The 16,551-nt window shown below is 54.5% G+C and overlaps 1 protein-coding gene across 1 annotated transcript in view; it reads right to left on the bottom strand.

The window, feature by feature from the left end:
• Window positions 1–31: 31 nt before the first annotated feature.
• Window positions 32–16,551, bottom strand: part of LOC119955884 (wiskott-Aldrich syndrome protein-like) — a 42,822-nt gene continuing 26,302 nt past the window's right edge. The window contains exons 7-12 of the mRNA XM_038782537.1: window positions 12,900–13,089; window positions 12,182–12,224; window positions 5,762–5,915; window positions 3,182–3,612; window positions 1,553–1,661; window positions 32–314 (exon numbers count right to left, since the gene is read on the bottom strand). Of these exons, the coding sequence (XP_038638465.1) occupies window positions 259–314; window positions 1,553–1,661; window positions 3,182–3,612; window positions 5,762–5,915; window positions 12,182–12,224; window positions 12,900–13,089 (983 nt within the window). The 3' untranslated portion in view covers window positions 32–258. The remainder of the gene's footprint in view (window positions 315–1,552; window positions 1,662–3,181; window positions 3,613–5,761; window positions 5,916–12,181; window positions 12,225–12,899; window positions 13,090–16,551) is intronic.

Below are 16,551 nucleotides of genomic sequence, written 5' to 3'. Positions count from 1 at the left end.
GTATCTAACCCCGTGCTGTACCTGGCCTGGGAGTGTTTGATGGGGACAGTGTAGAGGGAGCTTTACTCTGTATCTAACCCCGTGCTGTACCTGTCCTGGGAGTGTTTGATGTGTGCTAGGGTGCACCGACACCCCTGCATTCCCTGACATCCCTGATCAGTATGATTTGTGCCAACAAACGAATAGCAAAAAATAGTTTGAGTTTAAAAAGAAATAGTGCACAAGCCAGTAGCTCGGAGTGGAATGTCGACGTGTGTTTCAATCATCCCATTCATCGTCAAATTCTTCATCACCTCCCTCATCATCATCCTCATCTGCAAAAGAGATTCACATTTCAAGAACTTCCATTTCTGTTCCCCCTTAACCATCCCAAAGGAATCAAGGTGAAGAACCAGCACTGACCCTCTGACAGTGCAGCACTCCCTCAGTACTGACCCTCTGACAGTGCGGCACTCCCTCAGTACTGACCATCTGACAGTGCTGCACTCCCTCAGTACTAACCCTCTGACAGTGCGGAGCTCCCTCAGTACTAACTCTCTGACAGTGCGGCACTCCCTCAGTACTGACCCTCTGACAGTGCCGCACTCCCTCAGTACTGATCCTCTGACAGTGCAGCACTCCCTCAGTACTGACCCTCTGACAGTGCAGCACTCCCTCAGTACTGACCCTCCCACAGTGCAGCACTGCCTCAGTACTGACTCTCTGACAGTACGGCACTCCCTCAGCACTGGCCCTCTGACTGTGCAGCACTCCCTCAGTACTGACCCTCTGACAGTGCGGCACTCCCTCAGCACTGACCCTCTGACAGTGCGGCGCTCCCTCAGTACTGACCCTCTGACAGTGCGGCACTCTGTCAGTACTGACCCTCTGACAGTGCTGCACTCCCTCAGTACTGACCCTCCGACTGTGCGGCACTCCCTCAGTACTGAGCCTCTGACAGTGCAGTACTCCCTCAGTACTGACCCTCTGACAGTGCAGCACTCCCTCAGTACTGACCCTCTGACAGTGCAGCACTCCCTCAGTACTAACTCTCTGACAGTGCGGCACTCCCTCAGTACTGACCCTCTGACAGTGCCGCACTCCCTCAGTACTGACCCTCTGACAGTGCGGCACTCCCTCAGTACTGACCCTCTGACAGTGCCGCACTCCCTCAGTACTGACCCTCTGACAGTGCCGCACTCCCTCAGTACTGACTCTCTGACAGTGCAGCGCTCCCCCAGTACTGACCCTCTGACAGTGCAGCCCTCCTTCAGTACCGACCCTCTGACAGTGCAGCCCTCCCGCAGTACTGACCCTCTGACAGTGCGGCAGTCCCTCAGTACTGACCCTCTGACAGTGCGGCACTCCCTCAGTACTGACCCTCTGACAGTGCGGCACTCCCTCAGTACTGACCCTCTGACAGTGCGGCACTCCCTCAGTACTGACCCTCTGACAGTGCGGCACTCCCTCAGTACTGACCCTCTGACAGTGCAGCACTCCCTCAGTACTGACTCTCTGACAGTGCAGCGCTCCCCCCATACTGACCCTCTGACAGTGCAGTGCTGTGTATTACCTGAGGAGTGAATGACTTTACTTCTCTGTTTCATCACCATCATCAGTGCGCCGACCAGCCCTTGGTCTTCTTCCTCAGCTGCCTGAGAAACCTCGGCTGCGTCTGGTACCTAAACCCCGAGAAACATAATGGAGAGGATTGTTCGGAGCAAGGTGCGGTTTTATGTTAGAGAGGGTAGATGTGGGCAATGTTGTCGATGTGGTGTACATAGACCTACAAAAGGCATTCAAGACAATGCGGAAGAATCGTCGCACGTTATAGCTCATGGAATAAACGTGTTGGGGGGCAACATGGATATGGAATTAGCTGAGGGACAGGAAGCATGAGTGACGTACACCACACGGACTGCAGCGGTTCAACCAACGTCTCAAGTGGCAACTCAGGGTGAGCGACACATTCTGGGCCAGAGCTAGCAACGCCCACGTCCGGTGAATTAACTGGGCAGAGATCATTGAGGGTGACGGGATAGGTGGAGAGAGTACATAGAACATAGAACAGTACAGCACAGAACAGGCCCTTCGGCCCTCGATGTTGTGCCGAGCAATGATCACCCTACTTAAACCCACGTAACCCGTATACCCGTAACCCAACAATCCCCCCCATTAACCTTACACTACGGGCAATTTAACATGGCCAATCCACCTAACCCGCACATCTTTGGACTGTGGGAGGAAACCGGAGCACCCGGAGGAAACCCACGCACACACGGGGAGGACGTGCAGACTCCACACAGACAGTGACCCAGCCAGGAATCGAACCTGGGACCACTGGAGCTTATACTGAACTTTCTAAGACACTATTTGAAAATGAAATGAAAAATGAAAATCGCTTTATTGTCACGAGTAGGCTTCAATGAAGTTACTGTGAAAAGCCCCTAGTCGCCACATTCCGGCGCCTGTCCGGGGAGGCTGGTACTGGACCTCAGTTGGAGTATAGTGCTCAGTTCTGGGAGCCACGCTCTCGGAAGGATGTGAAGGCTTTGGAGACAGAGAGTAAGAGAGCGCGAGAAAAGAGACAGCGCGAGTTGGGAAAAGATTGACGAGAATTGTTCTAGGGATATTGGGACATCCGTTCCGTGGATGGTTTGGAGAATCTGGGACGGTTCTCCTTGGGACGTCGGAGTGAGGATTTGAACGAGGTGTCCAAAATCACGAGGGGGAGGGTCCGGGATGGAGCGGAGAGGGAAAGAAACGATTACCAATGGGGAGGGGGGGGGGGATCGTGCGACGGGGAACAGGTGATTAGTGAGAGCAGCAACGGGGACACGGGGAGAAACGTTCTCGAGCAGCGAGCGATTAGGATCCGGGATTGGCGCTGCTGAAGGATGTGGGCGACACAGGGCTGATTGGGGAGGGAATGGGAATGGGATTGTGATCCACTGCAGGAAGAATGGGCCGGTTTACTTGGAGAAGGTTGGGAGGAGGAGGTGGAGGGCAGGGAGGAGTTGGACTTGCTCATTCGGAGAGCCAAGACACAAACATGATGGGCTGAATGGCTTTCTGTGCTGGTCTCCCTCCCCCCCCACCCCACTCAAGGCTGCGATGTGGTTGCCCCCATGTGACGCCTCCCTTAGCTGAATAGCCCACCTGACACACACACACGCACAGGACAGCTGTCCGACATACTCACGTTCTTTAGCTGGATCCCAAGGCGGATTTGGTCGAGGAGTGCGCAACGGCCCACGGGCTGTGGCGTGTTCGCTGGCTCGCTCCTCTTTGGCCCTCCAGGTGCAGGCACCAGGCTGAAGGCGGGGGCAGGAGCTGCAGGAGGAGGAGGAGGGGGAGGGGGAGGGGGAGGGGGAGCCCCCCCGATGGGCGGGGGGGGAGGAGGAGGCGGGCCCCCCGCCGATCGCGAGGGGGGAGGCGGGGTGCTCCGGTGTGGCACCGGCCGTTGTGGGGGTGGGGGCACAGGGCCCCTGATGTGCTGGGCTGGAGGGGGCGGGTGCCCAGGTCCTGAGCCCATGGGTGGCACCGGCGGGAGGGGCCCTTGCCTGCCTCTGCTGGGCTGAGGGGGGACGGGGGGGAGGGGACCTGCTCGCACTGGAGGCTGAGGCGCAGTTTCTGAAAAGATGGAAATGAATATTCAGTCAAACTGGAATCACTCCTGTTGTTAATAAGTCTTATTCCGATCAACACTTCTCATCACAAGTTGTATGTAAACATGATGTGGCGATGCCGGCGTTGGACTGGGGTGGGCACAGTAAGAAGTCTTACAACACCAGGTTAAATTCCAACAGGTTTCTTGTTGGACCTGTTGGACTTTAACCTGGTGTTGTGAGACTTCTTACTGTATGTAAACATGTCACACTGTAGTGACATCCTCTCACCAGAGGTGGCGCGACAGTGCCTCTCCGTGTTCGCATCAGCTCCTCAAAAATGCCACAAACTAATAGGAGACAGTGACCATCTGGACCCACCTTTAAACCTTTCGACACTTCCCCAAACCCACCTTCGCCCTCCCTCCAATGGCCACTCGGGGACAACTGGTCACCTGTAGCGAAGGCGTCTGTCACAAATGGGGTTGGCCGTCACCATCCACTCATCATCACACATTGTCAAGCCATTTTGGAACTGCTGATGCGCAGCCTGCAATGGACGGCTAAATGCCTGCCAGTAGCCCTGTCATCAAGCAATTGAACTCTGGATGACCCCCAAGCCTGCAGTACGCATTAAAAGACCACAACTGCAGGTCAGGTTCTTACACAGTGTAGAATGATCTAGAGCACTCCTATCATCATTAAAAGACTAAACAATACCACACTTAGAGCACTGTGCACAGTTCCAATCTCTGTATTATTGAAGGATATAGAGACACTGGACGAGGAGGTAGAAGGACAATCCCAGAGCTGAGAGATACTAAATCTCAGGACATGTTGGATATACCGAGGGGAGCTTGTTACTCGAGAAACAAGAAGCTGATTGAGATGTTTGAAATGATGAAGGGGGTTTCGACAGGGCTGACGTAGAGAAGATGTTTCCACTTTTGTCGGGGGAGGGGGGAGAGACCAGAACCAGGGGGGTCATCAATACAAGACAGAGACTAATCAACCCAATTGGGGGGAATTCAGGGGGAACATCTTTACCCAGAGAGTGGGGGAGAATGTGGGACTCACTCCCACAGGGAGTGGGGAGAATGTGGGATTCACACAGGGAGTGCGGAGAATGTGGGACTCGCTCCCATGGGGGAGTGGGGAGAATGTGGGACTCGCTCCCACGGGGAGTGGGGAGAATGTGGGACTCGCTCCCACGGGAGTGGGGAGAATGTGGGACTTATTCCCACAGAGAGTGGGGAGAATGTGGGACTTGCTCCCACGGGGAGTGGGGAGAATGTGGGACTTGCTCCCACGGGGAGTGGGGAGAATGTGGGACTCGCTCCCACAGGGAGTGGGGAGAATGTGGGATTCGCTCCCACGGGGAGTGGGGAGAATGTGGGACTCGCTCCCACGGGGAGTGGGGAGAATGTGGGACTGGCTCCCACGGGGAATGGGGAGAATGTGGGACTCGCTCCCACAGGGAGTGGGGAGAATGTGGGATTCGCTCCCACGGGGAGTGGGGAGAATGTGGGACTCGCTCCCACGGGGAGTGGGGAGAATGTAGGACTGGCTCCCACGGGGAATGGGGAGAATGTGGGACTGGCTCCCACGGGGAGTGGGGGGAATGTGGGACTCACTCCCACGGGGAGTGGGGAGAATGTGGGAGTCGCTCCCACAGGGAGTGGGGAGAATTATAGAATCCCTGCAGTCCAGGAGGAGGCCATTTGGCCCATCGAGTCTGCACCCTTTCACACCATTGTAACCTCAGGACTCATCCCTTGACACTGGCGGCAATTTCTCACGGCCAATCCACCTAACCCACACATCTTTGGACTGTGGGAGGAAACCGGAGCACCCGGAGGAAACCCACGCACACACGGGGAGAATGTGCAGACTCCACACAGACAGTGATAGGAATTGAACACGGATCCCTGGCATGTGTGTTAACCAATGCACAACCGTGCCATCTCATCGTCTCGATGTGTTTAAGAGGAAGGGGGAAAGGTGGATCATCACAGGTGGGAGACAGGAATGGAATGATATGGGGGAAGGGGAGATGGAGAGGTGGTGGGAGCAGGCTGGTATGGGGCAGAGTAAATGGGCCGAATGGTCTCCGGCCCTCCCTCTCTGGCACAAGGCTTGGCCAATGTATAATGTTTGCCCCCAGCCATTGTCACCTTGTTTTTGCATTTCTTTCTTCACATAATCCAGACCACCCTGTCTCTCAATAAAGTCGTAGAGAACCTTTGACGTTTCAACATCGGTCAACTGATCTTCACTGATTCCTGCTTTTGTGAACAAGTTCTTGAGGTCCGGGTCCATCTCATTGACCTGGAGGCAAAAATAATATACAGAAAATCACCACCTTCCTCTGTCACCCTCCCCATCCCTGTACCCTCCTCCAGCCCCTACACCCTCCTCCAGCCCCTACACCCCTCCCTATCTCTGTAACCTCCTCCAGCCCCTACAACTCTCCCTATCTCTGTAACCTCCTCCAGCCCCTACAACCCTCCCTATCTCTGTAACCTCCTCCAGCCCCTACAACCCTTCCCATCATTGTAACCTCCTCCAGCCCCTACAACCCTCCTTATCTCTGTAACCTCCTCCAGCCCCTACAACCCTATCTCTGTAACCTCCTCCAGCCCCTACAACCCTCCTTATCTCTGTAACCTCCTCCAGCCCCTACAACCCTCCCCATCATTGTAACCTCCTCCAGCCCCTACAACCCTCCCTATCTCTGTAACCTCCTCCAGCCCCTACAACCCTCCCTATCTCTGTAACCTCCTCCAGCCCCTGCACCCCTCCCTATCTCTGTAACCTCCTCCAGCCCCAAAAACCCTCCCTATCTCTGTAACCTCCTCCAGCCCCTAAAACCCTCCCTATCTCTGTACCCTCCTCCAGCCCCTACAACCCTCACTATCTCTGTAACCTCCTGCAGCCCCTACAATCCTCCCTATCTCTGTAACCTCCAGCCCCTTCAGCCCTCCCTATCTCTGTAGCCTCCTCCAGCCCCTACAACCCTCCCTATCTGTAACTCCTCCAGCCCTTACATCCCCTCCCTATCTCTGTAACCTCCTCCAGCCCCTACAACCCTCCCTATCTCTGTAACCTCCTGCAGCCCCTACACCCCTCCCTATCTCTGTAACCTCCTCCAGCCCCTACAACCCTCCCTATCTCTGTCACCTCCTCCAGCCCCTACAACCCTCCCTACCTCTGTAACCTCCTCCAGCCCCCACAACCCTCCCTATCTATGTAACCTCCTCTATTATGCTGAGATCTCTGCTCTCCTCCAATTCCAGCCTCTGAAGCATCCCCTCTGTGTTGATCCTTATGTCTTAATAAAGCTCGTCGTCTCAAAGTTGAAGTAGATGCTTTATTGTGAGTTTGTTCTGTCTTCAGAGCTTAACTTACAGTTACCTCGATGCTGCTTGCCTATGTCCTGCTACCAATTCCCCCTTCTGTGAAGTGTCCCCTCACTTCCTGTTCCTCTGTGTATATATAGCACTCCCGTGCTCCCTCTAGTGCTTGCTGAGTTGTATTGCATCTACACTGATATACAATCACCACATCCCCCCTTTTTTCTTTACATATTTTCTGTACATTGTTAAAGAAAATTGTACAAAACAGATTACTTACGATATGTGTATCTATACAAGTGATGGTGCTATTGCATATTTTACAAAGCCAATTTATATTTATGAGTCCAATCTTCATGAGAACATTTATGAGTCGGACTTCCGGTGGCGCCCTCGAGGAGGCAGGTCGCAGGTCGGATCGCTCCCGCCCGCGATGGGCAATCGGACCTTTTTTAACGGACTTTTTTGGGACCTGGCAGCCTGAATCGGTGGAGGAGACGATAGGGAAGAGGCTTCCTTTCCGGGGTATGGGCAGCTTGACTAGAAGTGGTCGAGTGGAGCGGCAAGGATCGAAGCGGGAGCAGCGGGGACCCCAGACCGGGCGGCCAAGCATGGCGGACGGCGGGGACCGGGGAGCGGAGGCTCACTGGCCAAGGGAGGAGCAGATGGAGTTCTTCAAGAACTGCTTCGCCGAGCTGAGGAGGGACACGCTGGACCCGATGAGAGCGGTGATGGACCGAATGGTCGAGACACAGGCGGTCCAAGGGAAGGCGCTCAGGGAGGTCGAGGTGAAGCTCTCCAGCCAGGGGGGCACGGTAATGGAGCTGGAGCACGAGGTGGAGGAGCTGAACGCCCGACAGAGGAGGATGCAGGAGCAGCTTGAAGAGCTGGGGAACAGAGCCAGGAGGCAGAATTTAAGGATCATTGGCCTCCCCGAGGGCTGCGAGGGGTCGGATGTGGGAGCATACGTGACGGGTATGCTTGAGGCGCTTATGGGACCTCGACCCCTGGAGCTGGATGGGGAGTATAGAGCAAGGAAGCCCAGGACGGGCGACTGACCGAGGGCCTTGGTGGTCCGCTTTCACCAGCTTGCTGACAGGGAACGTGTGCTGCGATGGGCCAAGGCGGAGAGGAGCAGCAGATGGGAGAACTGCGAGGTTCACATTTACCAGGACTTGGGAATGGAGCTGGCCAAGAGGTGTGCAGGATTCATCAAGGTAAAGGCAGCCCTCTACAAAAAGGAGGTGAGGTTTGGAATGCTGTATCCTGCAAAGCTCTGGGTTACGTTTGAGGAACTACTATTTTGAGACACCAGAACAGGTTTGGACCTTTATTAAAGATAAGAAGCTGGACTTGAACTAAAGGACTTAGGGCTCTCAGACCTTTTGTGTGGCGGCGGTTTGTTAAACTATCTTGTGCTGTAATGTTTTATCCAAGATTGTTTTCAGCCTGGACAGAGAGTGGGGGCTGGAGGGCGCACTGTTTAGGGTGTTTTGGGGGGATTGCAACAAGGGGGGGGGGGGGGAGAGGGGCCCTGCAAAGGGGGCCCTGCCCTTGGTACCTTTTGGCGGGAGATCGGGGCCTCTGATAGGGGGATGGGCTAGGGGCTGGTTACGGGACTTGAAAGGGCATGGTGGGATACAATTAGGTTAATGGGTCCCTGGTGTATGAGAGGAGGGCCAGAGTGCTGGGACGGGAGACAAGCAGGCGCCAAGGGCAGGGGTCAGCGTAGCTAGCGTAGGTCAGGGGGCACCAGGGAGAGTTGGCGGTGGGGTGGGGCGGGCTAGGGCCAAGCGCAGAATGATCTGATGTTGCTTTGATGCTGGTGACATCAGTCATTTGTGGTGGATTTGATTCCTCTTCTTTGCTTCCTTGGTGCTCCTCTTGTGGAGTCAAAATCTTCACGGTTTCTATTGAAGTGGCCTCTCTGGACTCTTGGGTGGCCCTGCTCTGTGCTTCTGTACAGACGAGCTGAGAACTGTCAGTCTCGCTGTGATCCTGTACCTCCTGTATGTCGAGTGTGATCACCTTGTCACTGTTTTCGCATGCAGTGGGTAGATGTACAGTGTCTTCTTCTTGATTATGTCAGCTTGGTAGACTTTCATAGTCTGCTTGCGGTTGCTCAGACCTTCATGGTCTTGTTCATGCATGGTGTTCACCAGGGAGTTTTTGCTTGCTTCCATTTTGGAGTCTTTCAACGAGGTGTCTGTGGAGGCTCGCGTCACTCTCTTTGTGGAGTCTTTCATCACTCTCACTGTGGAGCCTGTCATCGCTCTCTCTGTGGAGTCTTTCTGTGCTCTCTGTGTGGCATCGTCTTCGTCTTGGGTATTGCTGTCATCCAATGTATCGACGATCTGCCATGGCACCATGGTGTTGGATTCATCTACCATGAGTAGATTCGTGTTGAGCTTTGCGACCGTGTCGCTGATGCTGTGATCAGCATATCCGAATAACTCAGCCATGTCTGAGTAGTATTCTTCGAAAAACAAATCATCTTTTTTTGTTTCGGATTTGGTATCGTTTTCTTCATCTTTTTTGGTTTTGGAACTGTTTTTGTTCTCTTCACTTTGGGTGGTGCAGCCTGCTTGTTCCAGGGTGTTGTGAGAGTTATTTTCAACTGCTGGTGTAAGTTCAGGTGTTTTTCTGTCGGTTGAGGTAAGAAAATTGGGTTTTACAGCTTTAAGTATCTTGTTTCTAATTTTCGGCCATTTCCCTTTTAAGTGGGCGTGGTCCAGATCCTCAGACATCATGACGTTCGTGATGTCATGCGTAGGAATCGATTGCGCATGCGCACATCGGTCTTCCTTTACTGTGCGGTTTTGTGTCCACTGCGCCTGCACGGCTTGCGCATGCGCAGAACGCAAAACGGCTGATTTTAACTGCGCATGCGTGGCTTCTGTTCTCTGCGCATGCGCAGAACCATCTTCGAATGGTGCACTTGTTCCTTTCAACTGGGCATGCGCGTAACGATCCGCGACCAAAACTTTTTTTAACTGCGCATGCACGGCTTGCGCATGCGCAGAACGCAAAACGGCTGATTTTAACTGCGCATGCGTGGCTTCTGTTCTCTGCGCATGCGCAGATGCAGATTTTCGTTCTTTGTTCCCCAGAGACTGTGACATGTGCTCCGACGCCATTTTACAGCAGATTTCAGCGTTTTGTCTTTGTGAAAAGTTCATGTTACTTTTTCCTTTCGATCTGGACTTTTCACTCGCGATTTCTAGACTGAACCCTTTCTGTTCTGATAGTGATTGTTTGAGTTTTGCATCACTCAGTCTCTGTGCAGTTTGGCCTCTGAGCATACAGTGCTGTTCAAATTCCTTACTCTTCAAATTTTTTTAGTATTGTTTCTAAGTTGTTGCTGTCTTCATCTTTCGAGTATTTAAAGCCATTATATACTTCTCTAGCTTCATGTCCTGCGATGAGCATTGCTATTTTCATTTCGTCTGAGGCTGCTGCTAAATCATTAGCTATGATATATACATCGAACACTTGTTTAAATCTTTTCCAGACTTCCATTACTTACATTAGCGGTTATGTTCAGCTGAGGTGGGGTTCCGACCCACATCATCGAATAAGCGAGGTCTTCCCAAGTCGAACATCTGGTAGGAGTTTTCCTTGCCATTTTGGTCTTTCTGTGTCTGCAGCTTTTCCTTGAGTAAACTTGTAGTAAGCGTCTGAAGACACTGCTGGTACCATGTGTTGATCCTTGTGTCTTAATAAAGCTCGTAGTCTCAAAGTTGATGCTTTATTGTGAGTTTGTTCTGTCTTCAGAGCTTAACTTACAGTTACCTCGATGCTGCTTGCCTATGTCCTGCTACCAATTCCCCCTTCTGTGAAGTGTCCCCTCACTTCCTGTTCCTCTGTATATATAGCTCTCCCGTGCTCCCTCTAGTGCTTGCTCAGTTATATTGCATCTACACTGATATACAATCACCACATCTCTCTGTCTCTCTCTCCCCTGCGTGTGTGTGTGTCTCTCTCTGTGTCTCTCTCTCTCTATGTCTCTCTCTCTCTCTGTCTGTCTGTCTCTCTCTCTCTCTCTCTCTCTGTCTGTCTCTCTCTCTCTGTATCTCTCTCTCTCTCTGTATCTCTCTCTCTCTGTCTATCTCTCTGTCTCTCTCTCTCTGTATCTCTCTCTGTCTCTCTCTCTCTCTCTCTCTCCTCTCTGTCTCTCTCTCTCTCTGTCTCTCTCTCTCTCTGTCTCTCTCTCTGTCTCTCTCTCTGTCTCTCTCTCTCTGTCTCCCTCTCTCTCTCCTCTCTCTCCCCTGTGTGTGTCTCTCTCTCTCTCTCTGTCTCTCTGTCTCTATCCCTTTCTTCTCCTTTAAGATGCTCCTTAAAACTGACCCTCCGGACCGAGTTTTACATCATCTGTCCCGAATATCATCTTGGTCCAATTCTGTTTCTTAATCGCTCCTGTGAGTTGCCTGGGAGACAATTTCACAATTTATAGATGGTACAGAAATGCTCGTTGTTCCGTGTTGGGGGTGGGGTGGGGGGGGGGGGAGGGGGAGCAGGGGGTGAGCTGTTCCCCAAGAGGAGGCATCGTTCTGAGGTTCCTCCACACGGAGGCAAAATGAGACCGGAATTTGAGAGAAGGGAGTGCGCAGTGTTCCAGATTCATGCTCGTTTCATCCACTCGGTCCATTGTCCAATCCGACATCCCAGACTCACGGATGCTCCCTGAGCCTTGACCTCTGCTGGGATAGGGGTCTGTGCCATCGCACCATGCTCTCCCTCTCTCCCTCGATGACCTCCCTCGTGGCTGATTGGACAACTGTGTTTGGTTCTGAGGTGGGATATGTGTGTTTGAGAGCCCCCCCCCCCCCCCCCCCACCCCCGACCTCGCCCTCCTGACCCAAGGCCCTGAATCCATGTCGACGATGGTCAGGGCAGCTATTTGAAATGAAAATGAAAGTCGCTTATTGTCACGCGTTGGCTTCAAATGAAGTTACTGTGAAAAGCCCCTAGTCGCCACATTCCGCCGCCTGTTTGGGGAGGCTGTTACGCGAATCGAACCGTGCTGCTGGCCTGCCTTGGTCTGCTTTCAACGCCAGCGATTTAGCCCTGTGCTAAAGAGCCCCCGTCTTACTTAACAAATATGTATCACAGAAGCTCAACAGTGCAGAACGGGGCCATTCAGCCCATCGAGTCTGCACCAACCCTTCGAAAGAGCAGCCTACCCACTCACCTGTCCAAACCCTGTAAAGAGGAAGGTTAGCGAGTGAAGCGGTTACTTACGTTGAAACCACTGTTGGGATCCCAGCCAACGTGTCCCACGTGCCTAGGAGGGAAATGGAAGGAGTGAAACCTTTCATCCCCACCTCCGTGTTCACGGAATTCCAGAACTCTCCGCACCCACGCTCTTGTCGCTGGTGAGGGGCGATGACCCCGACACACTCCAGGATGGCATCCCAAACGCCACACTCCGTCAACCAGCTCATCCCGAAATCTGCTATCCCGTGGGATCCAAACTCACACCGGATCCCTGCCCCCCCCCCCCCCCCGTGCCCGCTGAGCCACACCGGCTCCCATTCCAGCAACGCTTACATCTCTGCCACTGACTCTCTCATAGATTTCATAGAATTTACAGAAGGAGGCAATTCGGCCCATCGAGTCTGCACCGGCTCTTGGAAAGAGCACCCTACCCAAGGTCAACACCTCCACCCTATCCCCATAACCCAGTAACCCCACCCGACACTAAGGGCAATTTTGGACACTAAGGGCAATTTATCATGGCCAATCCACCTAACCTGCACATCTTTGGACTGTGGGAGGAAACCGGAGCACCCGGAGGAAACCCACGCACACACGGGGAGAACGTGCAGACTCCGCACAGACAGTGACCCAGGGCCGGGATTGAAGCCGGCACCCGGGCGCAGTGAAGCAGCAGTGCTAACCACTGTGTTACCACCCTGGCGCGTTGCCCTGCTCTTTGACCCTCGTGCTGGAGTCTTACTGGAAGTTGCTGGGAGCTCCAATGTCGGCCTTGGTCATTTTCTTTTTTCCTTTCCCCTTCTCCTTTCCTTTCTTCTTCTCGGCCGGAGCCGAAGCTGGGAGACCGCGATAACGGAAGGAGGTGATGTCGGGGTTGGTGATGGTCACGGCGCTCATGGGGGGTGCGGAGCTGGGCGACTGGAATCCCGGACCTGAGGAGGGGAAACGCAATTAACCACATTGTCGTCAGATAGCAGAGCCGGGGGTTAGCTCTGTAACCTCCTCCGGCCCCTACACCCCTCCCTATCTCTGTAACCTCCTCCAGCCCCTACACCCCTCCCTATCTCTGTAGCCTCCTCCTGCCCCTACACCTCCTCCCTATCTCTGTAACCTCCTCCAGCCCTACCCCCCTCCCTATCTCTGTAACCTCCTCCAGCCCTACACCCCCTCCCTATCTCTGTAACCTCCTCCAGCCCCTACACCCCCTCCCTATCTCTGTGACATCCTCCGGCCCCTACACCCCCTCCCTATCTCTGTAACCTCTTCCAGCCCCTACACCCCCTCCCTATCTCTGTAACCTCCTCCAGTCCCTACACCCCCTCCCTATCTCTGTAACCTCCTCCAGCCCCTACAACCCTCCCTATCTATGTAACCTCCTCCAGCCCCTACACCCCTCCCTATCTCTGTAACCTCCTCCAGCCCCCACACCCCTCCCTATCTCTGTAACATCCTCCGGCCCCCACACCCCTCCCTATCTCTGTAACATCCTCCGGCCCCTACACACCCTCCCTATCTCTGCAACATCCTCTGGCCCCTACACCCCCTCCCTATCTCTGTAACATCCTCCGGTCCCTAAACCCCCTCCCTATCTCTGTAACCCCCTCCAGCCCCTACACCCCCTCCCTATCTCTGTAACCTCCTCCGGCCCCTACACCCCCACCCTATCTCTGTAACCTCCTCCAGCCCCTACACCCCCTCCCTATCTCTGTAACCTCCTCCGGCCCCTACACCTCCTCCCTAACACTGCAACATCCTCCGGCCCCTACACCCCCTCCCTATCTCTGTAACATCCTCCGGCCCCTACACCCCTCCCTATCTCTGCAACATCCTCCGGCCCCTACACCCCTCCCTATCTCTGTAACCTCCTCCAGTCCCTATACCCCTCCCTAGCTCTGTAACCCCCTCCAGCCCCTACAACCCTCCCTATCTCTGTAACCCTCCTCCAGCCCCTACAACCCTCCCTATCTCTGTAACCTCCTCCAGCCCCTACAACCCCTCCCTATCTCTGTAACATCCTCCGGCCCCTACACCCCCTCCCTATCTCTGTAACATCCTCCAGCCCCTACACCCCTCCCTATCTGTGTAACCTCCTCCAGCCCCTACACCCCTCCCTATCTCTGTAACCTCTTCCAGCCCTCCCTACACCCCTCCCTATCTCTGTAACCTCCTCCAGCCCCTACACCCCTCCCTATCTCTGTAACCTCCTCCAAGCCCCTACACCCCTCCCTATCTCTGTAACTTCCTCCAGTCCCTACACCCCCTCCCTATCTCTGTAACATCCTCCGGCCCCTACACCCCTCCCTATCTCTGTAACCTCCTCCGGCCCCTACACCCCTCCCTATCTCTGTAACCTCCTCCAGCACCTACACCCCTCCCTATCTCTGTAATGTCCTCCCGACCCTACAACCCCCACCCACAGCACCAACCCCCCCCCACCCCCACAGCATCAACTCCACACCCCCCCCCCCCGCAAAGGACCCCCACCACACCCACAGTACCAACACCCCCTCCCACAGGAACATGCACCCCACAGCAGCATTCAGTGTCCTACCTCCTCCCCTCCTTCACTCTTCCTCCCCTCTCATCTGAATCTCTCCCCTCCTGGCCTCAGTCCTTCACCCACCCTCCACTCCTCATCGCCTCCCCTTCCCTCTCTGCCCCATCGCTCCATCCCCCCCCCCTTGACACAGCCGCTTCCTCCCCTCTCCTCCTCTCTCTCTCCTCAACTCCACTCCTCCCCCTCACCTGCCCTCCAAGCCCCCCACCCCCTCACCTTCCTCTCTCGACAAACCTCCTCTGTCCATCACCCCTCCTCCTCCTCCCCTCACTACCATCAATCACCTCTGCCCTAACCCGTCCTCCACACTCACTTTGCCTCCCCTCACTTCCCCTCCCTGCACCCCCCCCCCCCCCCTTACCCTTCCAACCATCTAATCACCCAGAGAGGTCAGAGAGGTTCAGGGAGGTAATTCCAGAGGGTGGGTTTTCGGGGATGGAGGCGGTTACAGAGATGGGGAGGGTTGTAGGGTCTGGAGCAGGTTACAGAGATAGGGAGGGGTGTAGGGGCTGGAGGAGGTTACAGAGATAGGGAGGGGGTGTAGGGGCTGGAGGAGTTTACAGAGATAGGGAGGGGTGTAGAGGCCAGAGGAGATTACAGAGATAGGGAGGGTTGTAGGGGCTGGAGGAGGTTACAGAGATAGGGAGCGTTGTAGGGGCTGGAGGAGGTTACAGAGATAGGGAGGGTTGTAGGGGCTGGAGGAGGTTACAGAGATATGGAGGGTTGTAGGGTCTGGAAGAGGTTACAGAGATAGGGAGGTGGTGTATGGGCTGGAGGAGGTTACAGAGATAGGGAGAGGTGTGGGGGCTGGAGGAGGTTTCAGAGATAGGGAGGGTTGTAGATACTGGAGTAGGTTACAGAGATAGGGAAGGGTGTGGGAGTTGGAGGAGGTTACAGAGATAGGGAGGGGTGTAGGGGCTGGAGGAGGTTACAGAGTTAGGGAGGGGTGTAGGGACTGGAGGAGGTTACAGAGATAGGGAGGGTTGTAGGGGCTGGAGGAGGTTACAGAGATAGGGAGGGTTGTAGGGGCTGGAGGAGGTTACAGAGATAGGGAGGGGTGTAGGGGCTGGAGGAGGTTACAGAGATAGGGAGGGATGTAGGGGCTGGAGGGGTTACAGAGATAGGGAGGGATGTAGGGGCTGGAGGAGGTTACAGAGATAGGGAGGGTTGTAGCGGATGGAGGAGGTTACAGAGTTAGGGAGGGGTGTAGGGACTGGAGGAGGTTACAGAGATAGGGAGCGTTGTAGAGGTTGGAGGAGTTACAGAGATAGGGAGGGGTGTAGGGGCTGGAGGAGGTTACAGAGATAGGGAGGGGTGTTGGGGCTGGAGGAGGTTACAGAGATAGGGAGGGTTGTAGGGGCTGGAGGAGGTTACAGAGATAGGGAGGGTTGTAGGGGCTGGAGGAGGTTACAGAGAAAGGGAGGGGGTGTCGGGGCTGGAGGAGGTTACAGGGATAGGGAGAGGGTGTAGAGGTTGGAGGAGTTACAGAGATAGGGAGGGGTGTAGGGGTTGGAAGAGGGTACAGAGATAGGGATGAAAACTCATTGTTGTTAGTATATCTTCCCTCCTATATTTTTTTATCCTTTGGGGAATATTGGGGATTTGTTGTCGGATTCCCGATCTGATTATGGGCCTAGTGAACCCTGTTGAACCTCTGTGGCCTCCCCATCCTGGCATTAGGCTCGAGGGTGTTGGAGGGTGGGCACAGCCCTGTGAGAGGCCTCGCAAACAGGAAAACCCACGGCAGGTCTGGATGGCTCGGTAAAGGAAGAGATTGCCGAGGTCTGGAAGCGGAGGGAGGTTTGGAGAGGGGAACGTGCGGAAGAATGAGGTTTAT

This window comes from Scyliorhinus canicula, chromosome 21 (genome assembly GCF_902713615.1).
Source record: "Scyliorhinus canicula chromosome 21, sScyCan1.1, whole genome shotgun sequence".
NCBI classification, from domain to species: Eukaryota; Metazoa; Chordata; class Chondrichthyes; order Carcharhiniformes; family Scyliorhinidae; genus Scyliorhinus; species Scyliorhinus canicula.
Note: the sequence above shows the minus strand (reverse complement) of the source record. Positions and strands in the feature narration are given on the sequence as shown.